Consider the following 14,037-nt stretch of genomic DNA (forward strand, 5'->3'; position numbering starts at 1 on the left):
GTGGGGGAGGGAGTGTGGTTATTAATAGAGATGATGAGCACAAGCAGCTCAAATGGCAAAGGGGGTACTGAGACCCTGGAACGGAGACCCCGCCCTCCTTGCCTAGAGGCTCAGAAAGGCCTTTAGGATTCTCCCACTAAGCTGTCTGAGCCAGGGATCAGCCTTTTCCCGGGGTCTCCTTCCCCATGCACCTACAGTCTGAGACCTAAAGATGCATTCAAAGAGAAAATGAAGATACAGGAAGAAAGGAAGCAGGCAGCAAGTGGTGTAGGAATTCAGAGTGGGAGAAGTCAGAGAACATGACCTGAGGATCACTCATAGCCAATCTGGGCTGGAGCTGGGGGGACTTGTGGGTGTATTTGGGAATGGGAGGGATTAAGGCTTTAAATTTAAGGACGGGATGGAAGTCTTCACAATGGAGCTGCTCTTTTATTTTATTTATTTTTGGCAGAACCGGGGATTGAACTCAGGCCCTTGCACTTGCCAGGGAAGCGTTTATTTTATTCTACTGATGGAGTTGCTCTTTTAAAGTCCCTGATGGATTGCTCTCTCTGGGAGGAACAGATCTTGGCAGAATAAAGGACAAAGGAACAAGCCTAATGTGATGAAAGATGCTGTCAGGGAAGACTTGACCAATTCTTCCACCTGCCTTTTCTTTCCTGGTCTACTCTGGCAGTTCTAAGAACAGGCAAACCTGTAGATCAGCCTTTTAGTCCCCTTCAGGTGCTCAGTTTGGCCTGCTTTGTAGGACTGATGTTGCTATCTCCCTGAGAAGCTCACATTGGCTTCTGACCCACCAGGGCCTTGCCTTCCAGGGTTGCTTGTTAGAATTCCCTTCAACCGGCGCACACACCCATAGAATCTGCCTTATTCTATTTACGTTGTTCCAAAGGAGCCTCTGGAAGCCAGGCATCATGGCACACTTGTAATTCCAGCACTAAGGAGCCTGAGGCAGGAGAATCACTGCAAACCTGAGGTCAACCTGGGCGACCTACGATTCCATACAGAGACCCTATCTCAAAAAATTTTATAAGGACTTATAGGATAAATAAATGACTGGGGCTGGGCAGATAGGTCAGCGATTAAGCACCTGCCTGGAAAGCACAAGGACCCAAGTTCAATCCCCAATACTGCATGCTGTGTGGGCCCCAAAACCGGGCGTGGTGGCAGATGCACACCTGTAATCTCAGCACTTGAGAGGCTGAGACAGGAAGATCACTATGAGTCTGAACTGCGTAGCGAGACCCTGTATCAAATAAATAAAATAAGACTCTGATAAAATGGCGGCCCCAGGAAGTGGCACGAGCTAGAGAGCCCTTTAGAAGGAAGCTTATTATTTGCCCAGCCCCCTCCTCAGCAGCTGCAGGAACATCCTGCTTCCTCCTCCACCTTCTGTGCAAGCTGATTCTGCTGCTGCGCCTCTGCTACCGGCCTTCAAAGTGGCTTGGTGCAGCTGCCTCCGAAGCGGCTCCTGAAGCTTCCCAAATACTTCCCCCTAGCTCTCACCACTCTTCCCGATCATGCCCTTCTTCCATAACTTTTCAGGCTCAGGCAAGGGGTTGAAAATCCATCACCACCGCTGTTGCAAACAAAACAGAAACGAAAAGCTCAAAGTGACTTCCTATTGCTCAGTAATTACTGAGTGGGTGAAGACAGGCTATTTTAGCCTGCGGTCTCTGGGCCCTTCCTTTGGGATTCTAGTATGGTGGACTTGGGAGCTGCAGGTTATTGGCACAAGTCTGCCCTCTGCTGACAAAATTGATGCAATGGCGCGTTCCTGCTCAAAGCCAATCCTAGCTGGACTATCCAAATACTCTACCTCCCTTTTCTTTCCTCTTCAACTCTGCAGGTCTAAGAACAACAGGTAAATGTTTAGATTCCATTTTGCTACTTGGATGCAGACACAAGTCACAAGTTCTCTACTACTTTCAATCTTTCCTTTTTTTTTTTCTCATTGTTTTGCTTTCCATTTTCTTTTTTTTAATTTAGTAAGGAAGGGTCTCACTATATAGTGTAGAGGCAAACCTTGAACTTTCTGTGTAGCTCAGGATGGCCTCAAATTTCAGATCTTTCGGTCTCAACCTCCTTAAATTCTGGGATTATAGACATGTGCCACCAAGCCTGGCTTCCACCTTTTATTCCCTTGCCTATTTCACCATCACCTCCAATTGTTGCTTTCTATTTAATTTTCAGAGAATGTTTAACATGGTTGCTTCCTCCAGAGCGCTAGAAAGTGCTGGTGGCAAAGGAAGTGGAGGGCCTTTTAACTTCTCCCAGTTCTGTAAACTGAGCCTTCCCTGGAAAGTGCATAACAGTGAAGGGAGAGGGGGAGAGTCTGGATGGAGGCTGCAGGGAGACAAAACCAGGAGTGGTAGAGATAGCTAAATTGAAGCAGGATGGAATTGATAGAAAACAGTGGGCAGGAGATGTGGTTCAGTGGTATAGTGCTTGCCTACCATGCTCAAGGCCGAGTTCAATCCCCAGTACCACCAAAAACACCAAAATAAGACCAGGTCCCAGAACTCAGTAGGCCGAGGCAGGAGGATCATCACAAATTCAAGACTAGCCTGAACTACAAACTAAGCTCAAGGCTAGATTGAAATGGATAGTGAAACCCAGTCTCAAAAAGACAAAAGTAAAAGAAAACAGTAAAATAGCTGGGAAGGGCAAAGCATAGAAAATGGGAAGGTGGGAATGGAGACTGTGATGGAGACTGAGATCAGGGTAATGAATTAGAGAAGATCATGGAGAGATCAAGAGTAGGTACAAAACCAGAAGACATGACAGCAACAAAAGGTATGGGACATAAGTTTATTTCTGTGCACAAACCAAAGAGCTGTGACTCACACCCAAAATGCAAAGGAAACGATCACTTTCTAGATCAAACAGCAAACACGGCTGGTGATGGTCTTGGTGTGAAGAGAGTCCACGCCTTCCTAGAATTCTAAAAGAGCACTTGAAGCTAAAGAGGAACAAGAGCTAGGGTTTTGAAGAATGGGGTAGAACTGGAAAAGGCTTTGGCTGCAGGTGCCTCCCTGCCCTTTCCCAGGTAGCCAGGACAAAGTAGACAAGGGTGGGCTCACAGGAAGTAGCACAGACACGAGCCCTTCTCTCAGCACTCAGCACACCCTCCTGCTCCCTCCTCCTGTCAGGTCCCTTAAGTCTGGCAAATGGATTCTTGTACCTCCTAGTTTTTCCCAGTTTCCCTCTCACACACTTGATTGTTAGCCAAGTTCACTCTGCCAACAGTGCCCTCTCCCTCACCATTCTCCATCAAGTTCACCCATTTCTGCTCCATCCCTGCTTTCTCACTCACCTCACCCTGGCTTTCTTCCCCTTCTTTCTTTCTTTCTCTCCCCCCCCCCCCCACGGAACCTGGGATTGAACTCAGGCCCTTAGTGCTTATTCTACTAAGCCATCTCCCCGGCCCTCCCCTTTTCTGTTTTAGGCTCATAAAACAATGAAGCCAATAATTTATTAATTCCCGAAGGAAATTTTCTTTTTCTTTTCTTCTTTTTGTTTCTGATATCTTTGAGAGATTGGGCTGCTCAGCACAGAGCTCTATTTGTTAACTTTCTGAAATCTAGAGGATTTGAATAATTCTTAGTTCTCTTGCTGGTATAGCTGGTATAATTCACCCCAGTCCCAGTCCTTCAGTCTTGTCACGCAACACTAGTTCCCAAGATCCTGCATATCTGATAGACACTGCTCTCTGACAAGCTGTTCTCCAGGGAAGCCTGTTCTCCCACTAGACTCCATGTGGGGATACCTGACCCTTCTACCAGTGTAAAGTTGAGACCCAGCATTGAGACCCTTTATACCCCTATTACTCTTGCTTCAGTCAGAGAAGGGTATCTTTCAGATCAGATCCTCATCATACACACTTGCTCATACTTGCACTCACACACACACCCTAGGCATACACACCCTGGAAATATGCCTGCAGAGTGAAGAGTAGGGAGAGGGTTAGGGCAAACAAGAATCAGCTCAGCCTCCCTTTGCTGTCTTCCTGGTGGTGAGCTTACAGCCTAAGTTCCCAGTGGTTACCTCTACTCTGTATGCTTCTCACCGAAGGCCCACAGAGAAAGGGCACAAATGTAAAGAGGCTTATAGAGGCATACAGGTAGAGGGAGGCCAGGAAATGTAGACAGATCCAGGCAAGAGAATATAAAGAGAAACAAAGATACCAAAGTAGGGACAGTAGGTTGGAAAGCAGCAGGGAGGTAGAGAGTGAGCAGGAAGCTGAGAGGTGAGACACTAATTTCAAACCTATCTCTGGCAGGAGGAACTTTAGCCTCCCGGCGCCTGAAAGAGAAGGGATAGGGAAGCAGAGGGACAGAATAGGACAGAAGCAGCACAGGAGACTGGATGTCCCATTTCTCCTTGGTCCTGGGACCCATTCTCCACTCACCGGTGCCCTGCCCCAGGCCTCCACACATGAGCCTGCAATCCTGTTCTGGTGGCTGAGAATCGTGGCCTGGCTACCTGGAAACCACAGGAGCTAGGTGTGGCCCCAAAGCCTCTGGGAGACTCTTGAGGAGAGGTCGGGCTTAAAACTGGGGCCGGGGCCAGCTCTGCCCTCCAGATGGGTTCATCCAGTGAGGTGGCTGCTCGGGGCGCAAGTACAGTGGGAGCCAGGAGCTCTGTAGTGGGCTGGGGCGCCGGAGTGGAAAATCGGCGGATCTCCTGGACTCGGGCAGTTTTGGGGGCCCCCGAGGAGGTGGGGTCAGGAGTTGGAGGAATCTCATCAAAACAGAACATGGCGGTTTTAAGTTGATAGGGTTGATGCCGCATGAAATCCAGGGCCTTGATGCCCTGCTTGGGGGCTGCCCGAGGCCCCTGGGTTTGGGCCTTGGTAGGGACAGTTCGGGCAGCCTGGGGGAAAAAAGGTGAGAGTAGTGGGTTGTAAGCAATTGGAGGTGGGGCACGGATGTTGGGCGAATACTTCCAAGAAGGGGGTAGTGAGGGGGTAGGAGAAGGACTTCTGGGCCGAAAGCCAGGACCTGGTGTAGTTTCTACCACATACCTGTCGGCACGGCTCTGCCGCTTGGCAAACAGCTCACCACCCCTGCCCTGCAGCCTTGGTGGCTCAGAGATTCCAGGCGAGGGGGTCGCCCCATTAACTATCCCATCTAACAGCCCTCGGGATGCTGGTTTAGGAGCCACTGGGGGTGGAGTCTTAGGAGTCATGGGGGGCGGGGTCTTGGGAGCCATTGGAGGCGGGGTTTTAGGTGTCACGTGAGGCAGTGTCTTGTAACTCCTGCCCCCTGGTGGCTGCATGAAATTGCAAGCTTCGGCTCCGAGGCTCAAAGCGTCCTCCTCAGGACCAGATTCAGCAACCCCGGCCCGGGGTTTTTCATCCAGGTTCTGCACTAGTGACAACAGTTCGGGGTTGGGCGAGTTCTTCGGCTCCTCCTTCCCCTGGCGGAACATCTGCTTCCTGGTCCCGCGGCGCCGGGCCTCCTGCAGGATGCCAGTGCGCGCAGCCGGCACGGAGATGCGCTGCTCACGAGCGCTGGCGGGGTCGCGGGCCGCGGGGCCCGGCGCGGGTGCCTCCGGGCGCACAGAGGGCCGCAGGGGTGACGAGAGAAAGATTGAAGCGGTGGAGGTCATGGCAGCTGCGCTAGGAGGCGCGGAGGGCTCTGGGGCTCCGCCCGGTGTAACGGGTCGACTAGGGGCTGGGATGTACAGGGAACTGGTGGCCGTCACAGAGCCCGAGGACCGTGGGTTGCTGGGGGAGCCAGGGGAGGGCAGGTGGCTGGAAACCCCTGTAGTGAAGCTCTGCAGAGGCGTAGACTCTTGCGGAGAGGGCTGGAAGGGGGATGGGGCGGGACCGAAGCTCCCCAGACTCTCATTCGCCCTCTTGGGGGCGAGAGGTCTGAAAATCACCGAGGTGGTACCTGGTCGCTGCCCTTGTAAACCCGGTGTAAAGGGCCTAGCTGACCTGTTGAAGATGCTTGGAGCTGGGGAAGGGGCTCCACCACTTGGGAGGGAGGTTCTGGGGCTGGCTACAGGGGCCGGCAAAGGGCTGGGTGGGAGCACAGCCGCCTCCGGGGGAGCACTCTGGGCCCGGGGTGGTGACTGTAGACCCTGACCATTGAGCACAGATTCTTGGCCCAGAGGAGCCGACTCCAGGGTGCTGGAGGCTGCGCGCTGGCGCTGCTGTTCAAAGAGTTGGACCCCTCTCCCAGAGACTTCGCTCAGCTGCCCGCCCTGGCCCTCGGCTGTGCCTGAGCCCACCCTGGCCAGCTCCATGTCCAGATAGGGGCTGTCCCAGTCAGACTGATTGGTGAGACTGCGCGCGTCGGAGAAGGCCTCTTCGTCCAACTCGGACTCACTCGTTGGGGGAACACCGTCCTCCTCTTCGGTGCCTGTCCCGGCTGCAGCCCCGAAGCTCACTAGAGTGTACTTCTTAGCTCTCTGCCTCCGTTTCTTAAACATAAGCACCCCCTTGGAGTGGGGGTTGGGAGCCGCAGTCAGCAGGGATGCGATAGTCCTGCATTTGGTCTTTGCTTCCTTCACACTTTTTTCTTGGAGGCTCTCTGCACGTTGCAATTCTGAGGAGGCAAAAAAATAGATTGGTCAGTGGGGCTTTGCAGCCTCTTCTAAATCTGTTCCCCGAAGCTTTCATCTCCACCCAGACCAACCCCCACCCCATCATTTCACAGGTAGAACCCACAGTGTACCCTGCCTGTGGGATATTCTGCCTGTGAGATGTTTCCTGATCTGAAGGCTGGCTGGAGGGTGAAAGGTGAAACCAAGGTCAGTTAGAGGAAAGGCAGAGACCACTTGGCTGACCTGACACTGCTTTGACAATTCTACCCTCCCTTGCCTCTATTCTGTTCTGGTCTTTCTAGAAATATGGCCTTACCTGCGACCGCATGCCCCCTGCTCCCCAGAATTCTTTACCGCTTCCCACACCTGACTGGCTACAGGAGGGAGATGTCACTCTCCACAAAAGGCAAGGAAATTGGGGAGGGAAACCAGAGAGAGAAAAGAAGTGACACCTTTTTTTTTTACACTTTCCTACCATAGAGAACCAGTTAGGCTTTTCACACAGTTTGGGATTTATCCATTCTTCCTGCCTGTCACCCCGAAGACGAAGACACACAGGATTCTTGTCAGGTGGTGCTTAAGCCACTGAGCCATCTCCCCAACCCTAACACACGGGATTCTTAACAATGAAGCTCTTCATTCATAATTCCACCCCCATCATGTAGTCCACATCAGAAACATAGCAATAACTTGTCAACAGGAATATCTGCCTACTACTGAAAGCTAACTGTGGGCATACTTTCTCCAATGACTTTTCTTTCTCATTAATGTATATCCTAGTTAGGCCTAGTGGCAAACATCTGTAATTCCATCACTTGGGAGACTGAGGCCAACTTGGGCTACCTAGTGAGTTCAAGACCCATCTATAATCCAAACTGAAACTCTGTCTCAAGCAAACAAGCAATGTATATCTTGGCTGGGCTCAGTGGTGCCTGCCCATAATTCCAGCATGAGCTCAAGGCCAGCTTGAGCTACATAGCAAGACCTTATCTGAAAAAATTTAGTTACTACCTCAACTCACATACACTTTAGTTCACATACACGTACTTAAATATATATGTGCATATATGAAAACATGGAGTCATTCCCATGCATATACATACATGCTCCAGATGGCTTTTTTTTCCCTCGGGTTCCCACACACAGATCCTGTTACTATCAGTTTGGTCAGAATTTTAGAGTTGTTCTTGGCCCTCCAACTGCTAGGGCACCCCTCTGTGCTTCACGGTTCTGTTACTCACAGCTGGGGTTAATCTCAGATCCAAGATGTGGGAAAAGTCAGGGTGCTGCTCTCCAAGACCACCCTCCAAATCTTCAGGACGCTTCAAAGTAGTCTCCTGTCCCCCAAGAGGAGGATAGGTTCCTTTGGGGGTTAGCGCTGCTGCCCCTGCTGTCTGCAAAGCCTTTTGGGGCAAGAGCTCAGGCAGCACCACTAGAGCGGTGTGCAAGGACTCTGTGCTGAAGAGAACCGAGGCAGGGTTTCCCAGGCTTGTAGAGCAGGGGTAGGTGGGGCCAGGAAATGGGAGAGGCCACACTGCTGTTAAGACCCCGCCTTAGACATAGATAATCTCTGGTCCCCAGTCCCCAGTTCCTCCTGAAAAATTCCTGAAATTCCATATACTTGCCACTTGAGATACCAAGCTCCTTTCTATTTAGGGCTCATTCCTCTCATCCCAACTCCGATAACTTAGAATCTTTCTGTAGATGAGAGAATAGGCTCAGAATCAGAGTTCAGTTCAGGTTTTTGTTCTTGGGAGAGTTACTTCACTTCATTGAAGTTCAGTTTCCTCATCTGTAAATGAGGATGCTAACATTGACCTCAAAAGGTTGCTATGAGGCTTATGTGAGCTAATATAAATAAATTTAGCACTTAACACAACACTAAGGTCCACTGTGAGCAACTATTACTCGCAAAGCTTTCTACATATATAGTGACCCTAGCTATACACATATACAGACAATTCTTATTCACACATATCTCCTCCCAGACTTCACATGCCTGCCTTCATGTATTCATAATGTACACCCACCTCTCTTTCACACATACTCTTCCTATGAGTTTTCTATAGCTCATGTGGTCACAAACAATGGCCATAGCATCAAGCCATTTTGAAAAAGAGTCAGTGATGCTCTTCTGAGAAAAGGAAAAAGAGGATAGCAAAAAGACAGGAAAGAATGACCTTCCCCAACATCTACCCTTCCTCAGTGACTATGGTATTATCCTCGATTCTAAACTTTTTCATTCTATACCCCAAAACTCTCTTGAATATGGGAAAGTAGTACCTGCATAGAATGGGTCTTGGGGTTCAGGATCTGGATCTGAGGCTTTGTCACAGCTGGCTTGGCTGAGGGGCTCTTGGCTGAGGGGCTCAAAGACCTCCATGCTGAGGAAGGCACTGTTGGCTGGAGCAGGACCAGCTTGAGCCACCCCCCCCCCCATGCCTTTTAAAGCCCCTTTGTCTTGTCCCCAGAGCTGGCAGCTGAATGAGCTCACTGAGCTATTTTTGGAGCCTGACCCCCCTCCCTGCTCTCGGCTGTCCCACAAGTCCTAGTATGACGGACGTGGGCACCTGCCTCCCCTGCCCCCTCCGCTGTCCCACTGGACAATGAGGTCTACTTTGGCTAAAAATACCTGTGAGCCATTAACCACAGTCTCATCCATCGTGATGAGAAGGGAGAAGAGGGGATAAGAGATGAGAACTGGGTGCCTTCTTGGTAAACGTGAGGTCTTGAGTTTGATTCTCAATAACCCTCAAAAAAAGAAAAACTAAACAAACAAACAAAAAACAAGGGGAGAGCCGGGGAGATGGCTCAATAGAATAAGCGCTTCCCTGGCAAGCGCAAGGGCCTGAGTTCAATCCCCGGTTCCGGAAAAAAAAAAAAAAAATCATTTAAAAAACAAGGGGAACTGTGGATAAGTATGGGATTCTGGGTATGTTTCTGGAATTTCTTTGTGTGATGTTGGACATATTCAGGGATGTCAGACTCTAAACTGCCATGTCCTTAACCTCTGTTCAGACTTAGAGACAAAACTGTATGGATTATCAAAATGATGGAAGAGAAGAGAGAAAGATGAAAACTAAGGGGAATCAGGTTATTTCAGAGGTGACAAAAAAGGTTGTGGGTGGGGCCTGGAAGAAACAGGCTAGGGAAACACTTCATTCTTAGATCTGGTTCTATAGCTCACATCAAAAATAGCAAAGAGCTTGAGATAAGTGGAACTGGCTTTTTCTGCCCAGGCCTACATTCTTGCCTGAGATAAGGAGCCAAAGATCCCTCCCCCTGCCACTTCCTAGGGATCTCATAACCATCCCATAACTTCTCTGTCTCCAGGAATCCCAACCAAACTTACACGTGCTTGTAAGCTTTGAGTTGTAAGTTCGTAAGTTCAGGTAATAGCTCTGAAACCATGCCTTTAGTTAACACTGTAAAGAGCCCCTCAACCCCTGTCCTGTTTCCAAATACTCCTATGCCCTGGGCCTGTCCTCTACTCTCATGCCATCCTGTCATTTAACAAAACAACTACAACCACCACCAAACTTTTCATCTATTCCAGTCCTTTTCCAACTTCCCCACTTACTCTGTTCTTGGGTTGAATCAAACCCCTTGAACCTTTTTGCTACACTGGTTCAAATAGTAAAGATAATCGAGACCATGAGAATAATTATTTTCTCTTTCATTTATGTCTGTCCTCTACCTGTTTCAAAGACTATATCCAAAAAGCATAAAGTAGGTAGAAATTATAGATAAGAAAATGAGATTTAGGGTTTAGATCCTGGCTAGGGGAAAAAAAAAAAAAAAAAAAAAAAAGCATTCAGGACTCACTGGCTTGCTTGGCCTTCTGGGCGTAGGTAGTAGTAAGATCTTCTGCCACTGGGTGGGGAACAGGTCCCACCATAGGGATAAGATGAGGGCCAGGCCGGAGTGGACCATGGGGTAACAGCAGTGCCTCGGCTGGGGGTGGCTGAAGGGCTGCCCCTTCCTCCCATGATGGGGAGCTCACACGGCTGTCAGCCTGGCTGGGAGGACCAGGGATGGCAGGTGCTGGCTCTGCAGGGCTGTCAGACAGGTAGACCTCATCCGGTGGGGCTCCTGGAGGTGTGGGCCTTGTAGGGCCTCGCCGGCGGGGTCGGCGGGGCTTCTCCTGCGTGGCAGGGCCATCAACATCACTGTCTGTCTCTCCATAATAAGCCTCACTGTCAGGGGGTGATAGAAGGCTCCCAGGCTGAAGGGACTGTGATACTGGAGCACCAGGGGGCTCTGGACTCAGTGGAGATAAGGGTGACAGTGTCTGAAATTCCCTAGGAGATGGAGATCTCACAGGCCCTTCATCTGCAATCCTGGATGGGAAAAAGGACAAAACTTGAGAGATGGCTATGTGACCAACAGCTAGAGAACTCTGGAGGGGGTGAGGAAGGAGGTAAAGGGGAAAGCAGGGACAGGACCATGGTTAGAGTGGATCATCTCCCAGTGTGCTTGGAAGGCTAGGAGGAAGATGAGGAGATAGGCCAGAGGTCTAAGTAGACCGATTGCTGAATCACCCACTCAATACCCCAACCTTTAAGTGCATACATGTTCAAACCTTTTGGGATACATACACAAACATCTGCACCCCAGCAAAAATACTCAAGAATGAAAAGGTAATTGTTAGTTGCTGAAGCTAGATCAGTGAGACCTAGAGCTGAGGCAGGCAAAGGGGAACCATAGGAGCCTTGTGCTAGGGGAAAAAGAGGGGAGGGTCCATACCGGCGCACACTGAGGACAAGCTGAGTCCCTGAGGCATCGATGAGACTCATGGCACTGGCGTGTGAGAGGCTGGTACAAGAAACCCCATTGATCGCCAAGAGCTGGTCCCTCTCTCGGAGTCCTGCTCTGCCAGCCTGGCTCCTTCTTCGGATCTGAGGTGTTGGAGGACAGACTGTAGGTGATGGAGGACTCCAATGGGAATAGCATGAAAAGGAAAGGACAGTACCCATGTAGGATAAAAGAGTAGAGGTACCCGGGGCTGCAGCTGAGGGGTCCTGTCTAGATTGGCAGGAGTAATATACATGTCATGGTAACCACTGAGTGGAGGAGGCTTGGAGGAAACCACATGGAGGAGGTACTAGACATGACAGTACATCCCCAAGATTTTCCTCCAAGAGCAATATCCCTACTAGCCAGCAGTTCCTTTCCAGGCATGGAATACAGGTGCTATTACAAGTTAAGACTTTAGCACAGTATTCCAAACCAAGTCAGTCCAGCCAGATTCGGGGAGAATATGATGTAGAGCTACGCAGGTGTGCACCATGTACACATATGGCTACCATTGATTGAGTTCTTAGTGTTAGGCACTATGCTACAAGTATTAGTGCGTTTCTTAGGATGGTTCTATGAAATAGGTCGGGTTCTTTTTGGCGGAACCAGGGATTGAACTCAGACCCTTGCACTTGCTAGGGAAGTGCTTATTCCACTGAGCCATCTCCCCAGCCCCTGAAGTAGGTACTATTATTGTCCACATTTTACAGTTCAGAAAACTAAGACTGCAGAATGAAACCAAAAGGGTAATGACTTCATCTGAGAGACCAGAACTTGCTATAATCCTCCTAGCACCTAAAAACAGTCTTGCTTAGTGAAAAAAAGGATCTGACTTAGGAAAGAGGAGCACTGAAGGATGAGCAGGGAAGGGCAGGGCAGGGCAGGGCAGAGGAGGGCAGGGCAGGGCAGGGCAGGGCAGGGGAGGGAAGGGCTGGCCTAGGCAAGACAGTTTTAGCTCCCCACATATCAGTTTAGCGAGAGAGAAATGAGAACCTTCCCTACATTCCTGGAGTTTGGTGCAGAGGCACACACACATCGGAGAGCAAACCCTAACTGCCCAGATTCCAGCCTTTGCTGGCATCGTGCTGCAGGAACCTGAAGGTCCCTTTTTCTCTGACCCATGGAAGCCAGGAACTCCCTTTTCTAGTAACCCCCAGAATAAGCCTGAGGTCAGAGACCACTCCCCATACCAGAGTTGAGCATGCATCCCTGCCCACCTGCCCCAGCCCCCACCTCCTCCTCTTCACAGCCCCCCACTACCGTCCTTCCCTTCATCCTAGGTTCCCCTTTCCCTGAAACTTCATTTCAGGGCCTTTTTCCCTTACCTTGGACACCTGTAAGGGTTTCCTCTGTTCAGCCCCCCCTTGAAGTCGGAAACCCCAGGGGGCTCCCCCTGATAGTGTGACCAGGACTTCCTCCTCAGCACCCATCGTTCAGCTTGGCTTATGGCCTTTGGAGTTTGGACAGTATCCCAGGGAGAAAAGTTGAGGTGCTGGTACCCCGTTCAGCCTGCCTGCTTGTCCGGCTGTCCTACTCCTGCTGCCCAAGTACCCCCCCCATACACCACAGGCAAGCAACTTGGCCATGGAATACTTACAGTCCAGCACACATGTCCCATCAATCTGCTCAAAATAGTTGTCGGGTGTACTCAATCTCCCTCCCCCAGCTGTGTTACTCCTAGAGCTAATTATAGCACAGACTTCTGCCCTCCACCCCCCACTACCACCACCATGGGCCTTTTACTGAGGATTCAACTCATGCATACCCTTTCAGGAGCTGTGCCTTGTATGACAGGATCATGGGTTAATCTCAACTGCTTTCCCCCAAAGCTTACTTCAAAGTGACAGCTGTACCAGCAAAGGTTTCAATCCCAGCACTGGCAAGAAATGGTTGGGTTTATTCCACAAGCTCCCAGGAAAAGTACCCTTTTGCTGTATAATTTTGTTACCAAGCCAGGATCTTTTTGCCCACTCACTGATACATGGTTTTGCAAAAGACCAAGTTTATCCATTGAGCCAGCCAAGCATGAATACCTCTCCAAAGGTAGGTTTCAGGGATATTACGATTTTTTTTATGTATTTGGTACAGTGTCTCACTATGCAGCTCCAATTCATAGTGATCCTCCTGTTTTCAGCCTCCCTAAGTGCTGGGATTACAGGCATGTGCCACCACACTGAGACCTGGTTGCCATCTCAGTGAGCCAGGGGGTGGGGCCAGCAGAGCATGTGGTGCCAGGGGACACACCCTGGTCCCTGTGCTTGCCTAAGCAGACTCTTAGTCCACTGAGCTATCTCATCAGCCCAATATTTATGATTTTAAGAAGCAGAGTATATCTGAGCATAGTGTCACACACCTGTAGTCCCAGACACCTGAAAGACTGAGGCAGGAGAATTGCAAATTCAAGGCCATGCTGAGTAATTCAGTGAAACCCTGTCTCAAAATAAAAAAATTTAAAAAAGGATTGTGAATGTAGATTAATGGTAAAGTACTTAGGCAGCATGCATGAGGTTGTAGGTTCTGTTGCCAGGACTGAGGGGGAAAAAGCAGAGAGCACAAGAGGAAGTAATCAATAGTCTTCACATGTGTAATCAATGTTCATAGCTCTCTCTCTCTCTCTCTCTCTCTCTCTCTCTCTCTCTCTCTCTGTCTATCTCTCTGTCTGTCTGTCTCTCTCTGTGTCTCTGT

The 14,037-nt window shown here is 49.9% G+C and overlaps 1 protein-coding gene across 2 annotated transcripts; it reads right to left on the reverse strand.

Moving 5' to 3' along the window:
• Positions 1–3,449: 3,449 nt before the first annotated feature.
• Synpo2l (synaptopodin 2 like) lies at positions 3,450–12,923 on the reverse strand. Of its 2 annotated transcripts, XM_004624003.2 has the most exons (4): positions 12,678–12,923; positions 11,302–11,453; positions 10,381–10,895; positions 3,450–6,557 (listed from the first exon to the last, which is right to left on the reverse strand). In XM_004624003.2, the coding sequence occupies exons 1-4, from the start codon at positions 12,780–12,782 to the stop codon at positions 4,408–4,410; spliced, it is 2,922 nt and encodes a 973-aa protein (XP_004624060.1). In that variant the 5' UTR covers positions 12,783–12,923; the 3' UTR covers positions 3,450–4,407. The 2 variants fall into 2 exon arrangements, with proteins under 2 accessions (XP_004624060.1, XP_004624061.2); XM_004624004.3 differs by lacking the exons at positions 10,381–10,895; positions 11,302–11,453; positions 12,678–12,923 and adding an exon at positions 8,839–9,005.
• Positions 12,924–14,037: the final 1,114 nt, after the last annotated feature.

Source organism: Octodon degus, unplaced genomic scaffold, assembly GCF_000260255.1.
Source record: "Octodon degus isolate 3935 unplaced genomic scaffold, OctDeg1.0 scaffold00005, whole genome shotgun sequence".
NCBI lineage: Eukaryota > Metazoa > Chordata > Mammalia > Rodentia > Octodontidae > Octodon > Octodon degus.

Bases quoted from the DNA above. Each gene is read 5' to 3' on its own strand.
- Synpo2l (XM_004624003.2), bottom strand. From the start codon at position 12,782: ATGGGTGCTGAGGAGGAAGTCCTGGTCACACTATCAGGGGGAGCCCCC. The intron at 10,896-11,301 runs GTATGGACCCTC...TTTCCCATCCAG, and splicing joins CTTGTCCTCAGTGTGCGCCG to GATTGCAGATGAAGGGCCTG. The intron at 6,558-10,380 runs GTGAGTCCTGAA...TTGCCTCCTCAG, and splicing joins CCAGAAGGCCAAGCAAGCCA to AATTGCAACGTGCAGAGAGC.